This window comes from Pygocentrus nattereri, chromosome 3 (genome assembly GCF_015220715.1).
Source record: "Pygocentrus nattereri isolate fPygNat1 chromosome 3, fPygNat1.pri, whole genome shotgun sequence".
Classification (NCBI taxonomy): Eukaryota; Metazoa; Chordata; class Actinopteri; order Characiformes; family Serrasalmidae; genus Pygocentrus; species Pygocentrus nattereri.
The window spans coordinates 11444459-11471427 of NC_051213.1; the positions used below are offsets into that span (position 1 = coordinate 11444459).

A 26969-nucleotide genomic window follows, 5' to 3' on the forward strand; every position below is an offset into this window, starting at 1 on the left:
TTTTATAAGCAATCCGACGTACGGTTTCCGGAAAATTATCGTTCAAAGTCGTTATTTTTTCTCATAAGGAATGAATGGGCGGAATGTTGGCAGCATGCCACACGTGATGTCACAATGGCTGCCTCTCTCACACAACACATACAAACTCACGCACGGAGCACAATGTCTCACATGCTCCCAGCCTAATGCTCAGCAGTATCAGCACACATAATGATTTTGTTAAGGTGGAACTGCTTTTAAGGTGGAACTGCACTTAGATAGCACTGAATTTAAGGCAGAATTTCATTTAACATAGCAGTAAATTTAAGGTGGCACAGAATTTAAAGTGGAACTTCAATTAACATTGCATTAAATTTTAGGTGGAACTGCTACAAACATATTACTAAATTTAAGGTGGAACATCAACTAGCATAACAATAAATTTAAGGTGGAACTTCAATTAACATGGTAAATTTAAGGTGGAACTGATATCAGCATGTGACTAAATTAAACTTGGAACCGAAATGAACATAGAACTTCAGTGAACAAAGCACTAAATTTAACATGGCGCAGAATTTAAGGTGGAACGTCAATTAACATAGTATTAAATTTAAGGTGGCATTGCTATTAACATATCACTAAATTTAAGGTGGAACTTCAATTACCATAGCTTTAAATTTAAGGTGGAACTGCTATTAATAGATCACTAAATTTAAGGTGGAGCTTCAATTAACATAGCACAACATTTAAGAAGGCACAGAATTTAGGGTTTCAAATTAACATAGCTTTAAATTTAAAGTAGAACTGCTACTAACATATCACTAAATTTAAGGTGGAACAGAAATGAAGGTAAATAAAAACACAGCACACACTCAACACACCCCATAACACACATACTCAACGCACCACACACACGCCAAACAATAAGCACACAAAACATTTTGACAACATGTTAACAACTATCAACAGTCTTCATCCATTCATTAAGGAGGCACAAGGTTTAAGGTTGAACTCTTTTTAAAGTAGCACTAAAATTAAGATGGCACAGAATTTAAGGTGGAATTTCAGTTAACTAAGCGTTAAAATGAAGGTGGAACTGCTATTAACATATTTAATTTAAGGTGGAACTTCAATTAACATAGAATTTAATTTAAGGTGTAACTGCTATTAACATATCAATAAATTTAAGGTGGAACGGAATTTAAGGTGGAACTTCAAATAACATATCACTAAATTCAAGACGGCACAGAATTTAAGGTGGAATTTCAGTAAACCTAGCGTTAAAATGAAGGTGGAACTGCTATTAACATAGCACTTATTTTATGGTGGAACTTCAGTTAACATAGAACACACCCCACACCACACACACTCAACACTACACACACTGTCAAAAGTCTTCATCCACCCATTAAGGAGGCACAGAATTTAAGGTGGAATTCTTTTTAAAGTAGCACTAAAATTAAGATGGCACAGAATTTAAGGTGGAACTTCAATTAACATTACCATAAAATTAAGATTGAACAGAATTTAGCAAGCAAGCAAGCAAAATGTATTTATATAGTGCTTTTTACAACAGATGTCACAAAGCAGCTTTACAGAACAATCAGTATTACAGAAAGAAAAGAAAAGAAAAGAAAAGAAAATCCGGGTCCAAGCCTCCATGAGCAAACCAGCGGCAATGGTGGCAAGGATAAACTCCCTAAAGAAGAAACCTTGAGAGGAACCAAGACTCAGAAGGGGAACCCATCCTCCTACGGTCGACACCAGATAGCAAACATTATTAGTATAAAGTATTATAGTACAAAGTGGGAAAAAGAAATGCAGTGGTTAATTTATGATTATGCAGCAGCATCTGAGGGTGAGGATTGCCCAGCATTGTGAAGCAAGAAGCTCAGTGGTGGTAAAGCCAGTCCAGAAGGCTGGTGAGCAGTGGAACCTGATCAAGGCAGAAGAGGCAACAGCATCAGACGGACAAGATGCGCAACTATTCAGCTAGGCAAAGAAACGAAAGAAAAATGCAGTCAGTTCTGTAAAGAGTGACTGACCACAGATTACAATATTAACAGAGCAGCAGAGACTCTAGCAGGTCTAGTCTAGTGCAGCGTTCTGCACTAACTGAAGCTTGTTAAAACTTTTGCTGTGACATCCAGACAGCAGGGCATTACAGTAATCTAGCCTTGAAGTAATGAATGCATGAACTAGCTTTTCTGCGTCCTGTAGAGATAATGCATTTCGTAATTTAACGATATTGCGAAGATGTAGGAAAGCTGTTCTAGTAATATTAGTTGTGTGTCGAAGTACAGATCAGCATATATCACGACACCAAGATTTTTAATAGATGAGCTTGATGCAACTGAGAAATTGTTAAGTTTAAGTGTTAAGTTAGATAATTTGTTTCTAGCTGCTTTTTAACCAAGAAGGAGGACCTCTGTTTTATCCGAGTTAAGTAGCAGAAAGTTACTTGACATCCAGTCTTTTATGTCTGTTACACAGTCCTCAATCTTGCTAAGTTTAATTTTATCATCCGGTTTGCTTGATATATATAACTGAGGGTCATCGGCATAGCAGTGTAAGTTTATGACGTGTTTACTGATAATGGTGCCTAATGGTAGCATATATGTTGTGAATAATATAGGTCCTAAAACAGAGCCTTGTGGAACAGCATGCTTTACTTTTACAAGGACAGATGATTCACCCTTTACATTAACGAGCTGGTAGTGACCAGTGAGGTAGGACCTGAACCATGAAAGAGCTGTTCCTGTTACCCCTACAAGGTTTTGTAAGATAGAGTGGTCTATTGTGTCAAATGCTGCACTAAGGTCAAGGAGGACTAGCAAAGACACATTTCCTTTGTCAGAGAATAATAAAAGATCATTTACAGTTTTTACTAGTGCTGTTTCTGTACTGTGATGTGGCCTAAAACCAGACTGAAATTTATGTTGATTTATGTTGATTCAGAATAGAAATAAAGATAAATGCAGGCTGTATCTAAACCCAATAAAAACATAAATAGTCTCATCAGAATTTGACAATATTTCAAGCTTTAGTTTGAGGGAGTATTAAATGTACCACAGTTAACTTTTACATACAATTCCAATGTATGTGAAGTGCTAATAAAAATGACATTTAGAACAGTACAGAAGCATTATATTTCATGTTTTATTAAGATTAGATTAAGTGACACTTATTAGTCGCACAATGGGGAAAGTTCACCTCCACAATCTAACCCAGGCATTCAGTGAAACACCACATACACATTAGTGAAGACACACACTAGGGGCAATGAGCACACTTGCCCAGAGCATTGGGCAGCCCTGTCCACAGTGTCCAGGGAGCAGTTGGGGGTTAGGTGCCTTGCTCAAGGGCACCTCAGTCACGTCCTGTCGGCTGAGGGGATCGAACCAGCGACCTCACGTTTTTTTTTGTCTGAAAGGTTGACTTGTCAGACCACAATACACATCTCCTTTTGTGTATTAATTTATTTTACTTTAGCCCAGAAAAGTTGGTGGCGTTTCTGGATGTTGTACAGCTTTTGCTGTACACGGTACAATCTTAACCTGCTTTTGTGAATGCATTGATAAACAGTGATTATTAACAATAGTTTGTCAAAGTGTTCCCAGGCCCATGTGGTAATATCCACCACATAAACATGCCGGTTTTCATTACAGTGACATCTGAGGAATCAAAGGTTTTGCAGCATTCACTTGTAGTTTTCAGCCTTCTCTGAATTCTCTAAACCTTTTGACCTTTACATGTTCTGAATGCTCCATTTTGAACATTTCACGGCATTGCTAGTTTTGAAATGTTCATTTTTTTTTCCAAGAATCGATTTAAGAATTTACATAAAGCTGATAAGGTAAAGGTTTCTTTTCTATTTTCATTTAAACGCTGATCAAGTTGGGTTTTTATTTGCGTTTCTGCCCCATCCGAGGTTGCGCCATCATTAAACAATGTTTTGGGACCTGAGGTTTGTATTTTTTGTATTTATAGCAGTTGGTTTAGTCATGTATCTGAATGATATAGATACCTGATAAACATAGTTTACTATGATTTAGCAGAAAACAAGCCTTAGGGAAGGTGCTTCATCATCCATAATGCACTTTCACTCAATCATAAGCCATAGAAAGAGCAACAACCTCCCTTTTAGCAGCAACAGTAACTCAGGGGTGTATTGAGGAAACCATTCCTATGGGAAATTTCACTAGGTAGAGGGGAGGGTCGTGAGGTGGCGAGAAAGGCCCTGGGCAGAGGACAGCACAGCTAACATCAGACAGCCAGAAGCCGTGGGCATTCTCCCCTGTCGCACATCAGGATGTCATGTGAATTGACAGGTGATTTTTTTTCCATTCAAAAACATACAGGAAAGAAGCTGTGCTTGTCAGCACTGTTCATATTCTCATCAGTTATTCAGCATTTGAAGTGTCACTGCTCTGCCGGTTTCGCTCACTGTATGTGACGTGGGTCTGCCTGTGATGAAACAAGTGGGTAGTTGAAAATAGAGTAGGTGTGCACTCAGAGAAGAGATTTAACGAAACTTGATTGTCTTTTTTTAAGCAATCTACTTACCCATTTATGTAACTTTAGTCCTCATAAGGATTGTAAACAAGCTGAGTAACACAGCTTATTTAGAAATCTGTGGAGTTAGTGAGACACATCTTCAAATAGAAATACAATTGCTGTGGAAGATTATTACTTGTTTTCAAACCATGCCTTCAGCATGGTTGAAATATAAGAAGAGGCTAACTGTAGAATAGGAGGGAACTATGAGAAGTCCTGGACCTTCTGCTTGAGCTAGAAGGCTGGTTAGCCCATCATAATGGGAAAAGGAAGGTAGAGATGGAAATTTGTGGGACATTAGATTAGAATGAGGAGGAACTGCATGCGTGGTCATCCTGTCAAACTTCAGTTATACCATAACTCCATTAAGGTGTTGTATTTTGATGAAGTAGTGTGTACACTACAGGGTGAAGTACAAGTTTCATGATTTTTACCTGGGGATTCTCTGACAACTCAGAATTTCTCATGGTAATAAATGCAAGAAATGTCTGTCACATGACTTTGCCAAAATGGACCCTGAGCAGTTCGCTGTTGTCGTATCTGCGTTCATTTATCAATGACTTACCCACCTCTTTTCTTTCCCAACCCACTTGTGATCATTTTCAGACATCAGATTCAACCAGCACTCATTTACATTTACAGCATTTAGCAGAAGCTCTTATCCAGAGCGACTTATAAGAATAGCTTTGTCTGTCTAGAGAAGGTATCTTTGCTAGTTACCAATAGGTTAGAGAGAAAGACAGTCCTGAGCTCAGATACTGCTAGAAACAAAAAGTCACTATTGATACCCAGACAAAAGGTGTGGAGCTGAACACAGAACTCTGTGAAATACAATGCAATACAATAAAATACAGTAAACTACAGTACACAGTGCAATACAATAAAATATATTATATAAGTGCAGCACAATATATTGCAATCAGTACTTAAATCAATGTTCATTTAAGTGCTGTGTAAAGAAATGTGTTTTCAATCTGCATTTGAAGGCAGACTCTGCTGATGATGCTGACTGATGCTGTTCGGACAGACAGTGAGAGTTCATTCCACCACTTGGGTGCCAGTATGGAGAACAGTCTCGACACTTTTCTTCCATGCGCCTTGAAGGATGGCGGGTCAAGCCGAGCTGTACTCGAAGCTCCAAGGGCTCGTGTTACAGTTAGAGATTTAACCATTGCCATCAAGTAGGTAGGGGCTGGTCCATTTTTGCCTTTGTAGGCAAGCATTAGGGTTTTAAATCTGATGCATGCAGCTACAGGAAGCCAGTGAAGGGAGTGCAGCAGTGGGGTGATGTGGCTGAACTTGGGCAGATTGAAGACAAGCCGTGCTACCGCATTCTGGATGAGTTGCAGAGGCTTGATGGCCTGCATGGGAAGACCAGCCAAAAGCGAGTTGCAGTAGTCAAGCCATCAGATGACAAGAGACTGCACTAGCACCTGGGTGGTCTCTTGGGTGAGGAAGGGTCGGATCCTATGGAAGTTGTACAGGAGATATCAGCATGATTGAGTTAGGTTCGCGATGTGAGACGAGAATGATAACTGGCCATCCAGAGTGACACCAAGACCTCTTGCCTCTACAGACAGAACATTCAGAGAATTTTCGAATGAGATGGCAAGGTCATGATGAGGACCTGTAGTTGCAGGGATGAATATCAGCTCAGTCTCGCTAGGACTGAGCTTCAGGTGGTGAGCTGCCATCCATGAAGTGATGTCAGACAGATATGCCGAGATGCGACTGGAAACCGGTGTGTCAGAGGGTGAGAAAGAAAGCATTAGTTGAATGTCATCAGCATAACAGTGATCAGAGAAGCCTTGAGAAGACATTACATCACCAAGAGAGCTAGTGTAAAGAGAAAAGAGAAGAGGACCCAGCACTGAGCCTTGTGGGACACCAGTGGAGAGCCCGCATGAAGAGGATGTGAATCCTCTCCATGTTACTTGATAAGAGCGATCCTCCCGATAGGACTTGAACCACTTCCACGCATAGCCAGTGATTCCAAGGTTCATGAGAATGTCCAGAAGGATCTTATGGTTGACTGTGTCAAAAGCTGTTGAGAGATCAAGAAGGATCAGGACAGATGACAGTTTGGCTGATCTTGCTGATTGAAGCTTCTCGGTCACTGCTATGAGGGCATTTTCTGTTGAATGTGCTGGTTTGAAGCCAGACTGGTTCTGTTCCTGGAGCTGGTTCTGTGTGAGAAAGAGAGAAAGTTGATTATAGACTTCACGTTCAAGAATTTTTGAAAGGAAAGAAAGAAGTGATAGCGGTCTGTAGTTGTTGACATCAGAGCTGTCAAACATGGGTTTCTTCAAGATGGGAAGTACTCTTGCAGTCTTGAAAGTTGATGGAACTTCACCTGATGCCAAGGACTTGTTGATGAGAAAAGTGATGAAGGGCAGTAGGTCCTTGGAAATTAACTGAAACAATGCAGATGGGATGGGATCCAGTGGGCAGGTGGTTGGGTTACTGCATTTGATCAGTTGAAGGACAGCATCTGTGGAAAGAGAAGAAAAAGTTTAAGGGATTGAGAACAAGAGGAGGCGATCTAGTGGAAGGAGTGGGGAGAGAGGGTAAAGACTGGTGGATTCTATCAACCTTCTCCTCAAAGAAGGTGACAAAATCATCAGGGTTGAGAAAACGGGGTGGACGGGGAGGAGGAGGGTTGAGAAGAGAGGAGAAAATGTGCTTGCGTAGATCAGATGATGATGCTTCCAGTTTCCCTCTGTAGAAAGATGACTTTGCAGCAGTAACTTCAAGTGAGAACTTGGAAAGCACTATTTAGCCAGAGCTATACTGGTTTTCTTCCATTTTCCAGATCTTTACAGAAGCAAGTGGCATTTAGCATCATTGTCACAGTGCTTATTATAGTTATTCCCACCTTGTCCCTCATGAGTTTCGTCTTGCATTCTCACTGTCAGTTGCCCACTGTTGTACTTCTTACTTGGTGTATATGAGCTTACATGACCAGATTCATCACCAGTAATTTTAAACATGCTGGAAAGTGTGGAGTGCCTGCAACAGCTTGCAAACTGGGTAAACCTCATATCTGAACTGCTCACACTTAATAAATGGTCATGATGTGCAAGAGCAGCAATTTGATGTTGAGGGAGTGATTGTTGCAGCTCCGCAAAATGTATCTCAGACAGTCCAAAACTGTTTGAACAGGATTAGTTTTCCATGGGGAGGTGGGATAATGCCAGATTATCACAGGATGCACATTGAAAACTTATGATCACTTTCGCATGGGATAAAAAAAAATCTCTGGTAAACACTAGTAAAAATTACATTACCTCCTGATGTAAAACTAATCCAGTTCAAATAGGGCTTTGATTAGTTTCATTAAGAGACTAAATAAGCTTTTTGAGGATCAGGGGAATAATGTCATAAAGTGAGATGTGATACAGGTAGGTGTACAACCTAATTCACATGTCAGATTTGTCCAAGAGGAGAAGAGGTCATGGATGTTCCTGCTGTGTAGTCTTTACATTTGCATACTGAGGAATTTGTGCCTGAGCCTAATTGAGCTATAGGATTCATTGAATATGTTCCATGGTTGTATTAGAGGCTTGGTAAATTATTACCACTAACATTAAATGAAATATGTGAGACTGTTAATTGAAAAGATTAGTATGTTTTAATGCTAATGAGAGAAGATTCAGTTACAATGTGTTACAGTTTACCAGTAGGAAGGGTGGTTGTCCATGCACTGCTGATTTTGGTTAGCCCTCTGGATCACAACTATAATGACTTGTAATGAGCACCAGCAATCAGTACACTCTCAAAAAAAAGTACACTCTCAGTACACTCTCGGGTACTAAACTGCCACATCACTGGGTTATATTCTCAGATCCACTGTTATCCACAAAGTGGCCCTTGCAAAGTGTGGATGCATGTTTTCATTCCTACAAAGCAAGATCTCACATGATCAACTGTTAGAAGACTAAAACCAGCTGATTAAGCAAGTAGAAGCAGGTGGAATGAAAACCTGCAGCCGCACTGGTCCATTGCGGATAAGATTGTGTTTAGTAACTTTAGTTAGGTAACATCATTGTACCATGCTCTATTGCAGTTTAATGTTGTATTGACTCCATGTTCTCTGTCTTAACTCCAGGCTTATTTACATTTTCTGGTACCACTTTAAAATAAGATGGCTCTTATAAAGGCTTTATGAGTTGTTTAAAAACAGTTTGTTATTAGTTATTAGTTAGGTCATAAACACTTCATTTATGATTAATAAGCGGGTATAACATATTAACAAAAAAGGCAAATCTGAGCTGTTATATCTGATGAATGTAAATATGTTGTGAAGCTGACAGGTTTAATGCTGGCTGAAGAAGAAGACAAAGTAAGTTCAGTAAACATCAAAATCTGAGGTTTAACTGTATAAAGGAATTTGGATTCACTGTTAGGCAAACAAAATGTCACTGTTGCCGTTTTTATTCATATATTGCAAATGCTTATTAATGATTAAGCTCTTTTAGGTCTTTTAAGACCTACTTAATAACCGTTGATAAACTCTTGTTCTATTCATGTGTTCATTCAAAGTCGTGCCCTTTATGAAATGCATGTTTCCCTTGGTTAATGTGAGTGTAGTGTAGCTTGAAGACTTATTTAAGGTACTGAATTAGCCATTGTTAGCCGATTAACCATTGTTTTGGGGTAATTTTACATTGTTTGTGACTTACCAAAACTGTACCAAGACACAACCCTTTTTCTGACAGTGTAGATAAGAAATCAGGGTATTTTGGCGAGTACCTTGCAGAGAGTATGGTTATAGCTACTGTGAGTGCTACAGTAAGGGCTGTATGTTTCAAGACAGAATTTCCAAGCTTTCCATTCATGTAGCTCATTGCTGCTGCCTGAAAGGCAAACACCACCTCTTGCTGTTGTGGTAAGACTGAAAAGTAATGGATATGCCTCTTGGTAGACTACACTTGAGAAAGACTGAATAAACCCCTCAAACACAAAGACTCAGAGTTCATTTCTTAATGTAGAGAATCTTTCGATATCTCCAAAGGTCAGGTAACATAGGCTGCCCATTCTGAAATGCTCCTGCTATGCAGCCACTCCAGTGCTGTAGGGAGCACTCTCGAATCAAATCCCTGTGAATCGCTTTCCCTGCATTTTGATTCTCTAGGAGTATTTAGGTCGTCCCACATCTACTTCTCACAGGAAATCTATTAGTCATGATACAGGGTCTCAGACATACGATGATACGGCATTGTCTAGCTTTTAATTTGTGATTCTTCAGTTACGTTTTGTTTTTCTTCAATGCTCTGGGTATTTTAGGGTTAAAATGACAATTGTGCCTTGAATGATTTGTCAGGGATCGTTTCAGATTAAGTCATTCAAGACAACTTCTTTTTTCTTTTGTTTTGTACCGAGGGCTACAGAATTCTGTTTTGACTTTCAGTGGAGCGTTTTCCTTCATGAGGTCTTGGACAGTTATAGTTAAAAGGGGTGTTAGTGTTAGCTTGGACTTTACTCTTGTGGAAATGTTTGCTTTCCCCTATTCCTCGTTTGGCACATGGTTCTGGAGTCATTATACACAAAATATGGACCTGAATGAATGGAGTTCTGTTTCAACCTTTATAAAAGAGCATCAGAAGTGACTCACCGTTTCCAGATCATGAATGAATTCATCTGGTTCTAATTTTTACATCCTCGCCACCTACACAAATACTTTACTTTGGAACCTGGTGCAAAAAAAATAATACACTGTAGCTTTAATCTTGTAATACAAAATTAAACTGATGTGCTGAACAGTACCGTTTAATTGACTTTTTGAAAGCCCGCAATCTTTTCTTCTCTCTCTTTCTCTCTCTCTCTCTCTTTCTCTCTTCCCTTGTTATGCCTCAGTGCCGCCTTTGATCCATTTCCGCACTTGTCTTTCTCATACTCTTCATCTCTTGCTCACTCGCGCCCATTAAAGATGCAGTGAGCAGTTAAAAAGAGACAGGGTGGCTGATTAAAGAGACTGTGAGGGGCGACTTGTTGCGTGGGCTCAAAGCACCTCTGATGAAGATGTTCACCCTGGACTGACGGCTCTAGTCATCGCTGGAGGCTGTGGGGAGATCGCGGTGAAGCCTCACACACGCTCCCCTCCCCTTCTCCTGTCCCTCTGCTGTTTGATCCTGGGAAGCGAGCCAGTGGAGAGAGGAGAAAGACATCCAGTTGTACAATGTCTTAAAATGCTGTTATAGTTGTCCTGAAGGTAAAGTAAAGGTGTAGTGGAGAACCTTGCATTTAGTCCTTAAAGTGTATACAGAAAATTAGTTTTTGTATAATAAATATAAAAAAATATTTTTTTAGAATGATAGAAGGCAAATTGGGGAGCGTTGGAGAATGATTGGCTCAGACTAAGTTGGAAAAAAAAGACCTTTTAATGCATAACAATTTTATAACATTATTTTAAATGAGCAATGACTGCAAAGCATGTATGTGAAAAAAAAAAAATTCACAGTGCAATAATTAAAAATTCAACCCAGGATGAAATCAACAGTCATTTTTCACTGTTCATGGTGGAGCCAAAGCATTTCTTAGATTAAACTTACAGCCAGCAAATTTCCAAAGCTATGATAAGGCACCACCTCTTTGCAAACCACCTATTTGGAAGGTTTGGCTGAAGAAAAGCTTTCTTTGATTAAACCTCAAAAGTAAGTGCCCAGAATTTACGCAACTTAACATTGGGACTTTGATTGCAGCTGGGTTCCATGATAAGATGAGACCAAAATAGTGCTTTCTGGCCACAAACAGTGAAGGTGGGTTTGGCGCAAAAAGAAATATGGTCATGCAGAAAATACCCTAATCCCTATGGTGAAGTATTTTGATGGCTATGTGCGGTTCTGGGGCTGTTTTGTTTCCAAAAGCCATGGTTTGCTGGGATACATGATATCATGGACTCTCTGAACTTCCAGGACATTGTAGAGTAAAATCTATTCTCCTTTGTCATGAGCTTAAAACTGGGTCAGTGTTGGATCTTCCAATTGGATAATACTCCAAAACATTCCTCCAGATTCACACAAAATAACTCACTGAGAGCTGAATCGAGGCAATAGCCATCCCAGGCTCCTGACCTAAGACCAACTCAAAAACTGTGGGCTGAGTGCAAGATTCACCTGAGGATCAGGACTGAGAGGAATGTGGTGATTCTCTACATCCAGTATTAACATACTTATGACCTATGAGTAAGTCTTTTGTGGCTTTTTTGGATGGATTTTACATTTACATTTACAGCATTTGGCTGACGTTCTTATCCAGAGCGACTTACAGTTTGATCATTTTACACAGGTAGGCCAAGGCGGTGTTAGGAGTCTTGCCCAAGGACTCTTATTGGTATAGTGTAGGGTGTTTTACCCAGGTGGGGATTGAACCCCAGTCTACAGCGTAAAAGGCAGAGGTGTTACCCACTACACTATCCAACCACATTTTGTCCACATTATGTGTGGAAAACACAAGCCTAAACACACAGTGTGCCTGGAATAAAGCAAAATGCACTTCTTGATTCATAAGCATTTGAGGGAGGGCCATGCAAAACATGAGAGCATGGAGCAAAAATAAAGATGAACACATACAGCTGACAACATATTTTGCCAAAGTTTTACAAGTTTGAGCAGCTTGTGGTGGCCAATTCTGGATTCTTCTCTGCCTCTTGAAACCAGGCTTAAATTTCTGTTAGCGTCTTTAAAATCACGTTGCTGAGAGAATTCTGTCAACAACGGCAGCCAAAGTAGTGACCAGACGAAAGGCACGAGCCTCGAACATGTGCTGAAAGTATATTTACCAAAAGAATAACATTATTTAATCTCTCCAGATTAAATGTACAGGTGTGAAAAGGCGCTGCACAAAATATGCACAGAAAGTATGTCTGTGTTTTTGCTCTAGTTTATTTTCTTAGAATAAAATATCTCCCTGTGAAATGTTTTGGTGGAAAGGAGCTTCTTTTAGTAATGTTGCTTTCTCTTCATCACTGAATTTCCATTTTCTGTTTGGTCTCAACCTTGTGATGTCTCAATTATTTCACTGCTCTATTTATACTCTTTTCTCCATGAATGCACAGTTTGCATGATAAGCTGCAGTCATAGCACATCAAGACACATTTTGTGCTGTGCACTCATAAATACATCTTGCTTTCCTTGCTGGTATGTGTAATACTAACTACATATCTTTTTCAGAAAAAAGAAATGTTAGCTAATTTCTTCAATGGAAATCATAACAAATAATATGGTAACACTATTCTGAGTGGTCCTTCATAGATGATTAATAAACTCTTAACAGAGTATCACTAAAACATTGACAGCATAGTAGTGAAGTAGTGGTAGTAAAGCATCTGAACACAGGTAGATATTTTTAAGATGTACTGTTGATACATTACTTACATTACTTGATGTATTGTTAATATGTTACATGAAGTGGACTTTATATGGTATGGAACACATAAACAAAACCTAACCTTAATCTCAACCCAAAACCTAATCCAGTTAACCTCCACTTACAGAATGGTGCCAGCAGCTTATCTAGAACAGCTTGCTGATGATGTTGAAATGGACTGGTCATATCTATAACATGTTCAGTGACCTCTCAGTTTACATCTACAGAGATGAACTTGGACACTCCGCATGAAGTGAAAAACAACTGAATTCAGCAGATTATAAAACAAATTTTATTTATATAGTTAATTATAAGTCTATTAAAAATCTACTGAGTCTACTGCTTCTATATCATTGACATGTTGCTGATGTTACTGAGAATCAGTTTAGTGTTTATATCATCTAAAAACTGCTCAAACTAAAGTTTGACCAATAATATCTTTTGAATTGTTTTAAAACTAAAACAATAATAGCATTTAATGAACTGTGCAGTAAATTTTCTCCAGCATGCCACACTCATCATCTTTCAGGGTGCTAATGCTTATTGAAGGGATGATAAATTTCACTTAGGAAATCTCTTGCGTTTTTTTTCCTCAATTTGGGTGAAAAGATTCTAATTCCCTCCTTCACACTGATTTTGTCATACCTTTGTCATATCTTCCAAATGCATTTGTCTCCCCGGCCTTGTCAGAACAGATTTCTTTCGCTTAGTCACATTTAATGCCAATGATGCAGAACAGGAGATGAGCCTCGCAGGTAGTTGTGTACTTCTTCATGCCAGCCAACAAATAAAATGGTAGGAGGAATAGTTTCCTAGAAATCTTTTCCTGGACATAGTCTCTTCATAGCTTTCTCTAAAATCCGTGTGCGTTTTTGCTGGTCTTCAACTCTGAGAATAGCCAGCCGAAGCCCAAAACTTCCAAGTATGAATTCTTCTGAAGGAAACCCTTCTCTCTTTCTTTCTCTCTCTCTCTCTCACTTCAGAAGCCTCATAAAACAAGAGTTTCTAAGAGGCATGGTTTGTCCTGGCTCAACCTCTACTTTGTGCTGTGTTGGATGTTGTCCTGAGCCAAACACCACCCAGGGATTCCAGTTTGAGAGCCGTCAGGATTTGCCATCAGGGTTTTGTCAAGATTTGGTTGGCAGTTAGAGGATTGGACAAGTGTGTGAAAGCTGTGCATTGTGTATTAGACAATGGAAATGATGGTAACCTCCACCAGATCAAGTCATTACTGATATTTACCCACACTACCGGAAAGAGTCCAGCATTGGTGTTCCTCACGCCACAGGGAATTGCTATGGAAACACCGGAAAACTACACTCATGGCGTTTCCACTCAGGAAAGGCTTGAATGTGCTTCATGGTCGGATGCTAATATTTACATGCAATCAGAGGCCCACAGATGACCGGTTTCCATATCGCTCACAAAACGTCAAGGGTTGTTTAGCCCAGCTAATGAATGTCCAATTTAGAATATCAGAGAGACACAATATGACCTGTTGACCCCCCTGTATGCCAATACAAGGGACCTCTGAAGCTTTCGGTTTGGCTTTATGGTGTAGAAGAAAGCACCAATAACAGTTGAGGAATCTAGCAGTGAGTTGGTGGAGAGGACAGAGAGGGCTTTGTTACGGAAGAAGGAAAGGAAACCCTTGAACCATGCCTGCGGAGGAGAGAGGAGTGTCTCCCTCCCTCGCCAGGCTACGGGCTGAGGAGAAGCAGATGTTAGCGCTGGAGACAATGAAGAGCCCGTGGCGCTGTGAGCAGAAGCAGAGGAACGAGGAGCAGGGGAGGAGTGAGGGAGGGAGAAAATGGAGGATGTGGTTAAGGCATCGCTCCTAACTGCTGAGGCTGCGAAACCGCACACACGCACACAATCATGTTCGAGTTCTGCGTCTCCCTCCCTTTTCTGTCTTTTACTTTAATGGCCGTCTCGTCCTCATCTGCATCACCCAGCTGCTCCTGGTTTTGTTGAAGCCATCTTCGCTTACCTTTTTCCCACTCAGTGTTTTTTTTTATTTATTTATTTAATGGAAAACATGTACCCTAATTTTTAGCGTAGCACTTCAAGAGTATTAATTCATAGTCCTTGTATGGGCTCTCTGTGTGTATTACTGAGAATCAGCTTGACCCTAAAATATTATCACGTTATTATGTTACCCACATAAGAATAAATCACTGTCATGGCCTATGTATTGTCCATGGTACAACTGGCTTACTGGTATTTCAGTAAGAGGTTACTAACGGTACTGATGGAACTACAAATTTCCTGTGCATAATTCCAGATTCCAGCTGGTTGCTCCGTAGAGCAGGGCTGGATTTCAAACCAAGATGTTAACTCTTGTGCTGGGCTTTAGGCCTTAGAACCTGACTCTACTTCAGTGCACGTAGCCCTTATTAAACATCTTGATTTATTTGCACATTCCCTTGCCTGACTGAGAATGTTTGAATCAACGCTACCAGTAATTTCATCTTCCTGGCACCAACCCCATTTAGCAATAATGAACGGCAGCGTCTTATGCCAGGCCAGAACGTATGTTTCCCTGTGTCACATGAGAAGCACAATCAATCAAAAGGAACATCGGGAAACAGTTATAAATGGCATGACTGGTTCAGAGACAGAGAAATGTGGCTCCTTCTCCTTGGATGCTTCTTTAACCCAAGTTTTCCTCTAGTTCCTGTCTGTTCCTTGTCTCACTTCATGTGTTTGAAATAGTACTTTCCAGTGGGCCATTAATAACAGGCGACAGGCCTCAGCTCTGGTCAACATAGTCCATCAGTATTTTGAAAACCTTGTGTCTTTGTGTAGAAAAGCATTAAGTATGGAGATCAAACATATTTTAGAGTGCCATTAAGAGTCTGTAGCAGTTCACAGGGAGTATGACCTCCAGGTGCGAAGGAGAAGATACGCTCTAAGCCTAGAGAAAGGAGCTGCTCAGTTCTGCATGTTAAAGCAGTACGTGGGTGGGTGATCACCTTTTATTACTTGAACCTATTTTTGAAGGTCAGACGTAACTGCTTTTTGCATCTGTCTCTGCTATGTTGTAGTCAGAACCGTGGAAGATGATTGGTGATTAGTTTCAGCAAAAGTAATTGGCCTTCAAAAAGACAGGACTGAAATACATGTAGATATTCCAATGCCGCTAATGATCACAGCAACTTTTTTCACGGAAGTGAGTCACACAGTGTAACTACCTAACTGTCATCTGTTTTTATCATCAGCTTTATAGTTGACATTTGTCTTTATTGGAATTTGAGCTCAATATTATTACAGTAAAATAATGATCTAAACTGATGGCTTTATAGATCTTTAAAGAATAGCCCTCATAAAATAGCAGGTCAGAAATCCATGTACAACCCCAATTCCAATGAAGTTGGGACGTTGTTTAAAACATAACTAAAAATAGAATATGATGATTTGCAAATCCTTCTCAACCTATATTCAACTGAATACACTACAGAGACAAGATATTTAATGTTCAAACGGATAAACTTTATTGTTTTTTGCAAATATTCACTCATTTTCAATTTGATGCCTGCAACACGTTCCAAAGAAGTTGGGACAGGGGCAACAAAAGACTGGGAAAGTTGAGTAATGCTTAAAAAACACCTGTTTGGAACATTCCACAGGTGAACAGGTTAATTGGAAACAGGTGAGTGTCATGATTGGGTATAAAGGGAGCATCCCTGAAAGGCTCAGTCGTTCACAAGCAAGGATGGGGCGAGGTTCACCACTTTGTGAACAACTGCGTGAGTAAATAGTCCAACAGTTTAAGAACAAAGTTTCTCAACGTGCAATTGCAAGGAATTCAGGGATTTCATCATCTACAGTCCATAATATCATCAAAAGATTCAGAGAATCTGGAGAAATCTCTGCAAGTAAGTGGCAGAAAACCAACATTGAATGCCCGTGACCTTCGATCCCTCAGGCGGCACTGCATTAAAAACCAACATCATTCTGTAACGGATATTCCCACATGGGCTCAGGAACACTTCAGAAAACCACTGTCAGTGAACTCAGTTCGTCGCTCCACCTACAAGTGCAAGTTAAAACTCTGCCATGTAAAGCGAAAACCATATATCAACACCACCCAGAAACACCGCCGGCTTCTCTGGGCCCGAGCTCATCTGAGATGGACTGATGAAAAGTGGAAAAGTGTCCTGTGGTCTGACGAGTCCACATTTCAAATTGTTTTTGGAAATCATGGACGTCGTGTCCTCCAGGCCAAAGAGGAAAAGGACTGTCCGGATTGTTATCAGCACAAAGTTCAAAAGCCAGCATCTCTGATGGTCTGGGGGTGTGTTAGTGCCCATGGCATGGGTAACTTGCACATCTGTGAAGGCACCATTAATGCTGAAAGGTACATACAGGTTTTGGAGCAACGTATGCTGCCATGCAAGCAATGTCTTTTTCAGGGACGTCCTGCTTATTTCAGCAAGACAATGCCAAGCCACATTCTGCACGTGTTACAACACCGTGGCTTCGTAATAAAAGAGTGCAGGTACTAGACTGGCCTGCCTGCAGTCCAGACCTGTCTCCCATTGAAAATGTGTGGCACCTTATGAAGCGTAAATACGACACGGAGACCCCGGACTGTTGAGCAACTGAAGTTGTACATCAAACAAAAATGGGAAAGAATTCCACCTACAAAGCTTCAACAATTAGTGTCCTCAGTTCCCAAACGCTTACTGAGTGTTGTTAAAAGGAAAGGTGATGTAACACAGTGGTAAACACGCCCCTGTCCCAACTTCTTTGGAACATGTTGCAGGCATCAAATTGAAAATGAGTAAATGTTTGCAAAAAACAAAGTTTATCCATTTGAACATTAAATATCTTGTCTTTGTAGTGTATTCAATTGAATATAGGTTGAGAAGGATTTGCAAATCATTGTATTCTGTTTTTATTTGTTTTACACAACGTCCCAACTTCATTGGAATTGGGGTTGTATTAGTAATTATAAATTAAATTTATAATATTAGATAGTGTGTGTATATTATAGTGTGTTATGCATCTTTAGTTGCTGTGTTTTGTATTTAGTTACTTTTTATAGCAAAAGGTTTTTTCTGTTTTTCTTCAGAACAGCATCTCTCTTCAAATGATATATACATCTCAAACAATTTCTTGTTGGGTATTGGATAATTCCTCCAAAAAAAAGGACAAACCTCATGCAATATTGAACAGTTGGGAGTAGGCAGTGTGATGTTAATGCAGAAATGCCCATTTCAGCAATGATCTCCAGCCCAGTACTTTAATTAATAATTAACCAATGTTGACTTTCAAAGATCTCCTTTGGTGATATTACATGGACATTTGCTTGCCTTTAAATTTAGAATTGCCAGGACATGGCAGTATGTTTTGGTCTTGATGATTAGGCTTTTATGTTTGCTTATCTTTGTACATCTTTGCTAACTCTGTAGTTATGTCGCCTTCATCTGGCCTGTGGTGAGCAGACATATGCTTTGTTATGTTTGTAGGACAGTACGATCTCTTTTGCAGTGTCGGTTGTGTTTATGTGAATCCAGTATTGGGGTTGTGATATTACCATAGGCTGGAAGCATTGGAATAGGTAGTGTGATGACTGCACATTTGGCAGTTTTATCTAATAGGAATGCATCAATATAATTTTTTAAGTCCAACTATGCAAATAAGTACATGTGTTTAGTACTCACCAATACCAAATCTGATACCATACTGAGTAACCAAGAATTTAGTAGTTGTTAGGAAATGAGTGAAATATACCTTAATGGTTAAATCATTGAAATCTGGCTTTACCTTGGATTGAGTAGCACTGAAGAGCAGGTTTTGTTCCACATCAGACAAGCTTCTCTGCTGAGCTGTAGGCACGATGGATAGTTTTATTCTCATGCTCCTCATCTGTCTCTTTCAACAATAGTCTCTGTAGCACAGTGACAGCAGGAATCACATCCGTGGCTCAAGCATCCAAGAAGCTCACTTGTGGCATTTTGTTTTTTGATTGGCTGGTTGAGCCAAACAATATTTTCTCTGGTGACTCACACTATGGGTTTAAAGTGGCTATTATGTGTGGACAGAGTCTATGATTTATATGCTTATGTTGTGTGAAATGCTCGGCCCGACTCACAGGCCATGTGAAATGGAGAATCTAAAGACAGCTTTGTCTGTGAAAAAATTCCAAAAAAGCTGTTTCATTCAAAATAACACACTGCACGCCAAGTACTGAGCAAATACCCTAAGAAACTGAGCTACAGCAGCTCGGATAACCGCACTGTGCACTGAAATATACATGGTCAGACAGTACAGTCTCTATAGTTTTACAAAGACACTTAAAAAAAATTCAATGTATTAATGTTTATACCTCTTAATTCTGTTCAAACATCTGGCACACAGCATGTACAGACTTTGTAATTAGGTAGCTTACATGTTTCCATCTGTATTGGGGAAATGGCTATGATTGTAACAAAGTGTTTAAAATGAGCTAAAATTGCACAGCAGGTTCCTGGTGGGAATATGTCAAGGCAGAATGTTTGAAGTGACTGACGATGTTTTATCCGACCTCCACAGCATCAGTAACACTTCGCAGTGTGAGCAGATTCTCATTCACTGCCAGATGGAGTTGCTCGTAAATGAGGACAGTATCAGGCCGATATCCAATAACAGTATTGGTATTGTTGCATCTTTAGTATCTACCAATTTTTACAGTAGTATCTACTCACTTTTCCGCAGAACTACCCAAAAACATATTTCTAACTATGCTGGGTCTGTGTGTCTTTTGGTCATTCCATTTTCATTTCAAACCCAGTATTGAAAAATGGGAAAATGGGTCAGTTCTCGTTTTTGATTCCGTTATTTTCAGTGGCAAAATCAAGAAATAGCTTTAGAGTTTCACAGTTTTTTTATAGTTTTACAGTTTCACAAACTAATCGTAAAATAAATAAAAACAGAAGTAGAATAAAGGGTCGTGTTTTATTTATTTAAATTGTGAAATTTCCTAGCACTTCCACTGGAAATAAACATACAGAGGACATGTATGGTTGCAGAAGCTCAGAAATAAGGCAAAAAAAAAATGATAAAGACACGAAAGATCGGCCATGGGTGTTAAGAAGACATGGTCCTGACATTTTAGCAGACAATGACATTTTTATATGTGTTTGTATATTTGATGTAGCTAACATGTTGCATATGTTTATTTTGTTTCAAGTGATAACAAGAAATTGCTTTGTTAAATGTCAGCTTTGTGAAGCTAATGTTGTATAGCTTTTAATACAATATTTCAAGTACATTCCTCCAGGTCTATAATACTTTCATACAGGTGTCTAAAGCCTCATTTTTGAGATCATTGCAGGAGGTGATTTTTAACACTGGCTTTTGTTATGAGTGAGTTTAGCTTATACTTTTGGCTGAAACAGTTTATTCTTAACATTAATTTTTCGTTTTTTTTTTTTTTTTTTTTTTTAAGTATTCTGTTTGTAAATCCTTTTTATGAGCCAACTCCTTTAGTCACTGCTTCAATCAAAGTCACTCATTCTAGACTTCTCCCAGCTCCCATGTTAAATCTGTCCTATGTTTACAATGGGTGTATTAAAGGGAGACTCCACAGATTTTGCAAAATTCAGATATTCAAATTCAAAGGGAACATGCATTTTTAAGGGGAAATTGAATTGAATGACACCCGCCAGCATCAAAGCAATAGAAACCAAGGCGAATGGAAATTGATGGAGTCAACAACAAACTACTTGCTACTCTGTTCACCAGTTTATGGGGTAGGACAGCTGTGATCTGTCACAAATCCTCTGATGAATAACGTTACTCACATAAGCTCTGAGTTTTACTGACACTGTGTGACACAACGCCAGCAAACCAAATAACACAAAACGTGACCGAGTGGAGAGGTACATACAAAAAAAAGTACACAAAAAACTTTTTTTTCAAATTGAACACTTTTACCATTATCAGCGTGACATGTATAATATATATATTATGATATATGATATAAGACACATGTAAATTCACTGGTCATTTTGGATAGCAGATAAAATGGTGGTATTTCTAGTGTAGATATATGGACGTCTTGTCTTCTAGTATTACAGTGGTGAACGATTCCGACTCAGTAAATTCCTCTTGAATGGCACATTTCACACTAAACCACTCTGAATGATTTTATTTGCATTTAAACCGTTGAATGATTCAATACATTTGCATAATCAGTGGAGTTCCCCTTTAAGGAAGGGAACACACTGAAGTAGTGGACCGAGACTGTGAAGCACTGTTTTGGTGGGCTGTGTATTCAATGTATATCTAATATCTTTGGATTTTCCAACATTTTCTTCACTGCAGGATGTTGTATCTTACATAATAGCTCTCTTTAAAGTGAACTCACCAGTTGCTGATCTACAGAGACTAGCTGAGTAATGATTAATCTACTTAAATAAATACTATTATGGTTTGACTTTTGCAGGAACATTTTTATCAATTTGGTGATTATTTGTTCACACAGGTCCTGCTGTCCGGTTCAACAGTTTTGAATTTGACAAGCCCACTCCACCCCCTGTGATCGGTCAGCACACAGTTGAAGTTCTGAGGGACATCCTGGGATATAGCGATGAAGTCATCAACAATCTTCTGGCTTCAGGGACTGTCTTTCAAAATGCAGTGCACTAATGTAGAGTCCTGTCCCAAAATATGACCAAGGGACCTCCTTTCACTAGATAAACCTTTTAAAATACACACACACACACTAACATGGCACTTTGAGAGAAATACTGTGCTGCCTCCCACATTCAGTGGTTATGTTTTTGTAATTAATCTGTTGAATATCCCTTGAAGACTAAGCCACAAATGTAACAGTAACGACATAATGACGCATGCGGGTTAGGCTCAAGGGTCTTGTGCTGCCAGTTGGCGGGTCCTGTGAAGGGCTGTCTGGATTTCCAACCCTCTGTCACATCACCTCAGATAATTCTCACTTTTTGATTGATCAGTAATGCACGCAGACTTAGTGCCAGATAAGGTTTCAGATCTTTCAAGTCTTTAGGCCCAGTAATGGGAATAAGGAAAAGCCATTTCTGAGCTCTTCAGGCAGCCTCTTAAACTTTCAAGTTCAGTTTCCATCACCGTATTGGCTAAACTCACATCTTTATTGGATGCAGAGACTAGTGGGGAAATACCCTACAGAAGACCATCACTAATCATGTGCTTTCTGTTAGCAACAGTACAATTCCATTTCTTACTTAATCCACACTGTCAGTTGAGCAGAAAACATGTTCTTTCATAATTCGACAGTATTGCCAGTGGCCTCAAATACTTCCAAAAAGGATTTTAATCCACGTGTTTCAAATCAAATATCAAACTTCCATCTGATAGATCTGGTGCCTGAGATAGAGTTATTACTAAACTGTGGTCTTCAAGTACATCTCGGACACAACCAGACAGTACTAAACATAGTACGTATAATAAGGCCTGTTAATTTTGCTATGATTGATGGCCCCAGAGGAAAAGAATGCAATTGTGTGGGTTCATTGCACTTGTCCATAACCTGAACGCCAGCAGTAAGAATGTTATGGTAATAAAGAATTTATGTAAGAAGTGTCTGCAAAATAAAATTACACTTTACTCTCTTGGTACGACCAGATGTTTATGAGCGTTGCTTGACTCCACCTCACTGTGAATCAATGAATATGTACAGATGCAAGGTCCTAGGTCATAGCCCAGTCTGATCTGAGAGTTTCTGAGTCTGCAGTAGCCCACAGCGGAGTTCTTCAGTCCCTCAGTGGAATGCGCGTTGTTTCGGATGTCGGTAATTGCCAGATTTTTCATGTCTGATTTCCTCCCGTCTGCTCTGCACATATGACTTGATGTCAAACACAGACTAGGTCATGGCAGGACAGCGTCATGAGCTTGACCGCAGCAGAGGACACACAACTGCTTTCGATTGTTTATTAGTGGAAAAAAGTCTATCAGGTTCGTTCAGCCCACGCCTGTCACCTGATTTTATTACCCACTCTGCGTGATTGGTTGTAGCAGGTTGTTTTGATAGAGACCTAGTCTTGTTCGGATTTAATGGCAAACGCTTTGAGTCTTTCTTTGGACACTCCGTGAGAAGCAGTCCCGCTCAGTTCTGAGTTAAAGGGAGTTTTCCTGAATGAGTCATCTGTTTATATGGTTCCAGTTCATTTCACTGGAGACATTTTTAAATAAGTCTCCTGGATGAAGCAAAGCTCAAATCATAATCTGCCTTCAGACATGTTTTTCTAGCCTTAAGGTCCTTTACATTTGTTAAATTGGGCAGTTAAAGCGTGCAGGTGTTAAGTCTGTAACCTGTTGCTGCCCTAGAAATATATTGTGGTTCAGACTTAGGATGTTGGCACACATTGCAGGATCTAATTTACTAAATGTGGCAAAATGGCTGTGATGTATAAGAGAAAAGAGGAAATATTCCATCAAGCCTTTATAGCAGTATAGAAAATGCTTTTGGAAAGACAAACCAAGGCATATGGACCTGTCTCATCTTGTGCCTTTGAGAGATTTAGCATGAGTAACATGCTTAGTAAAGTGAATTTACTAAGAGACAGCACACATCAGCACCTGATGGTTTTGTTTCTATGCCTGTTTCAATGAAGCCAATGATGCAGACGACTTTTTGGGTCTGCGTCTGCCTTCAGCTGCTCTCTCATGAGAGCACTGGCAAAGAAAACACTTGGAAATAAACAAATCAATCTGACAGTGAAGTATGTGTCCTGCCAGCTGGTTTTACATGCAAGTTTATTACTCCCATGGAAGTAGTTAGGAGGTGTGAGTGACTTTGATAACTGCTCCTAATCAGCTGCTCGGGAGACACTTGTTTATGTTTACAGGTCCTTGCTTGCTTGTTTTCTGCGAGGGACTTCAGGATGCACGGATATGGAGTCCTGGGAGAGCACTGGGAAGTGCTTTCCTGTTTTCACTTTGGGTTCCGCTGACACGTTCAGAGAAGGAAACGGGTTATCCAGCCCAGCCAGCTGCACTTGACATTAGCCCCCTCCCTGCGTCCCACGCTGCATCTCTGCAGCTCCAGCCAATGGGAGGTGACCCGTACCACCGTCACTTCCAGTTGCACGTGTGTACGCCGTTGTCGTGGCAACTGAGAGTTTCCGGAGGAACGACGGATGAAGCGAGAAGATGAAATAAGCAGAGCTGGAGTGAACCCCTCAGTTTCTGAGCAGGATAGAGAGAGAGTGAAGCAGGCTAGAGGCAGAGGTGGGATGGGAAAGCCATCTGCGTGGCTGCTGGAGGGGCTATGTTAGGCTTTGGGTTTTCCTCCTCAGCGTGCTGTATGCAGGGAGAGACGAGAGCTTTCCAGTTGAAGCCCATACTCCAAGCCTGTACTAACTGGGCCTAGAAAGCCTAAAGAACCCTCTGTGAACAGTGAACTTTTTTTGTGCATCTCTAACGCACAGGGATCATAACTTAAAGCACTTCCTCTAGTTGAGGGTGGCAGCAGTCATCATCTACAGTACTGTAAAAAAAGCATAGACCACCCTTTATTTTATTTCTACTCAAAACAGACATTAAGTACAAGTTATTTATTTTTCTTATTTTCTTTGCAGGCAACTTGCTTGCTTTTCAGGCATAAACACGGATATTGTTCCACACTCCAACTTCTTAGTGGGCTGGAGGTTAGGGATCTGGCCCTATGACCGGAAGGTTGCCGGTTTGATCCCCAGAGCCGACAGTCCATGACTGAGGTGTCCTTGAGCAAGACACCTAACCCCCAACTGTTCCCCGGGCGCCGTGGATAGGGCTGCCCACCGCTCCGGGCAAGTGTGCTCACTGCCCCCTAGTGTGTGTGTTCACTAGTGTGTATGTGGTGTTTCACTTCACAGATGGGTTAAAAGCGGAGGTGGACTTTCCCCGGTTGTGGGATCAAAAAAGTATCACTTACTTATCACTTACTTACTTCAAGTAAGCCCAATGACTTACAGTGATGTTGAGGTCTGGGTTCTGGGGTGTTCAGTCCATTGCTCTGAGAACACCAGCAGCTTTTTTGTTTTATTTGTGATTTTTTTATTTGTTTTTTCCCTTTTTCAGTAACAGATTCTTGGCATTTACACATCTTTTCAGATCCATAGCATTGAGTTGTCCTCTCACTGGAAGGGTGGACACCAATGAACTTTTCAGTCCTGAAGCATTTAAGAACTATTTTGTGACAGTTTTTTGGTCTTGCTCAGTTATTAGGGTTGTTTTCTTTACATATTTAAAAAAAAATTTGACCTTCAATTTTGGAAACTCACTGACCGACATAACGTTCCAGTGAAACTCATGTTTCAAGCCCTGAGCATCCTTGGGCGTTATGAACATTCTACAGCAACCTCTTTAACCCAAACCTAAACTTGCCTCTACCTGAATTGGAGCTTACTGCACCATGCCAGCTGAATATTCCAAAATATCACAGAATCTTTGTTTGACATTTTCTGGCATCTGTATACAGTTGCATAAATTTAGGTTATGTAAAAGGTCCAACTCACAGTTACTCAGCTGGGGGAGGTTTGTCATTTGGACCAACTTGAACCACAAACCACATGGCCACTGTACAGTGTTAGTTATGACAAATGGAAAGTCAAGGCAGAAGTTGTACCCTCATTTTCTCAAATCAGGAACAACCTGAATTTCTGTAGGGTGGCTTAAATGGCCAAGTGCAACAAGCCTAAGCAAGGTAAATAACAATGTGGCCCAAAGCTGATTTATCCCAAATCTGTTGTTCTCATTCGAGTCCTGAATCCCTCATGCGCAGGTGTTCCCAGGCTGTGGTCTAGAGTGACAGAAGCTAAAGTGAAAAAAAGTGCAGTTTCAATGAGTTTGAGCCACTTATGAGTGCTCACTACTTGTGGGCTTGGGCCTGAGAGGTTGTAACCCAAGTGTCCAAGAAGGAGATTCAACTGTATGTGAGTGTGTAATTTAAGAGGAGCATGTAGGAGTGCTGTGAGGAAATGATTACAGCCCTGAAGGTACCAAAGCCTGATGACAATCTCACGCATGGCAGAAGCCACCTGAAAACCACTGGGGTGTCTTCTCCAGCAAGCAATGACAGGTGTGAACTGTCTGCATGGAGATCTGCACAAAAAATGTGTGCTGGCCTCTCGCCGCAGTGACCTGGATGTGTTTGATATTGAAAGGGCTCTAGCAAGTGTAACTTCATGTCAACTGATGGGTGAGGTGTGCTAATCATTACAAACAGATCCACAGCTGTTGCAGAGTACTGTTTTGGATCTGCCTCAAACAGTGAAGAGGATCATCGCTTCTGTCTACAATTTAGATGTCAAAAGAGTGTGTTTGGATTGATTTGCTCCACTGAACAGCGAGATTTAATACAGTGCAGAAAGGAAGCGCTAAATGAAGTATTTGTTTTTAAAAGGCTACTTTCATTATCATATAGGGAAACAATTATGATGTCACAAGAAATATTTATCTCATTTATAATAAATGCTCCTTTTGAGTTTTAGTCTGACAGTTGGCTGTTACTGTTGCATTTTAAGGGATTAACTGTGCTTTAGAGTGATGTGAAATTCAGAGGCCAAAGAGGGGTGGGTGGTGTGAGACCCCAAATTTGTGCTCATGTAACTGGCTGATTACAATTATTCCACTCATTTAGGAAAACAGCATGACGTTATAGACCGTTTGATTAAAAACTGAAGCAAAATTAAGTTTTGTACAGCTTCAACATGTCTTTTAAAAGCTTCAACATCATTTTAAAATCTCCTGCTATTATCGACCACTCTAATAAAGCCAGGCTTTGCCACAGTGTCACATTCCTTTTTTGGGAACTTAGCTGAACATGTGAGCAAAGTAAGAGCCTACGTAGTTGTTGTCTGACTAATGAAGGTTGGCTGCCCTGTTGCTCTGTTAATTGCTTATGTCGGCAAATATCCAGAAGGAGGAACACTTGATGGTCTTGCTTGTCAGTAAAATTAAACAAAACAGTTTAACACCATATTTCAATAAAACCACCCCAAAGCAACAGTTTGCAGAAAAGCAACCAAGAAGTTCTATAATTAAAGCCTTCTATGACTAACATTGATGCTAAAAGACAAGAGCGAGCTGTATGCTGCTCCTCT

General features: G+C 40.1%; 1 protein-coding gene across 3 annotated transcripts in view; it reads left to right on the forward strand.

Annotated features, from left to right (window-relative positions):
* The window catches only part of sugct (succinyl-CoA:glutarate-CoA transferase), a 104641-nt gene extending 82133 nt beyond the window's left edge, over positions 1 to 22508 (forward strand). For all 3 annotated transcript variants that reach the window (XM_017704815.2, XM_017704786.2, XM_017704778.2), the window contains one exon: positions 21377 to 22508. In XM_017704815.2, coding sequence (XP_017560304.1) covers positions 21377 to 21433 — 57 coding nt within the window. In that variant the 3' untranslated portion in view covers positions 21434 to 22508. The remainder of the gene's footprint in view (positions 1 to 21376) is intronic.
* Positions 22509 to 26969: the final 4461 nt, after the last annotated feature.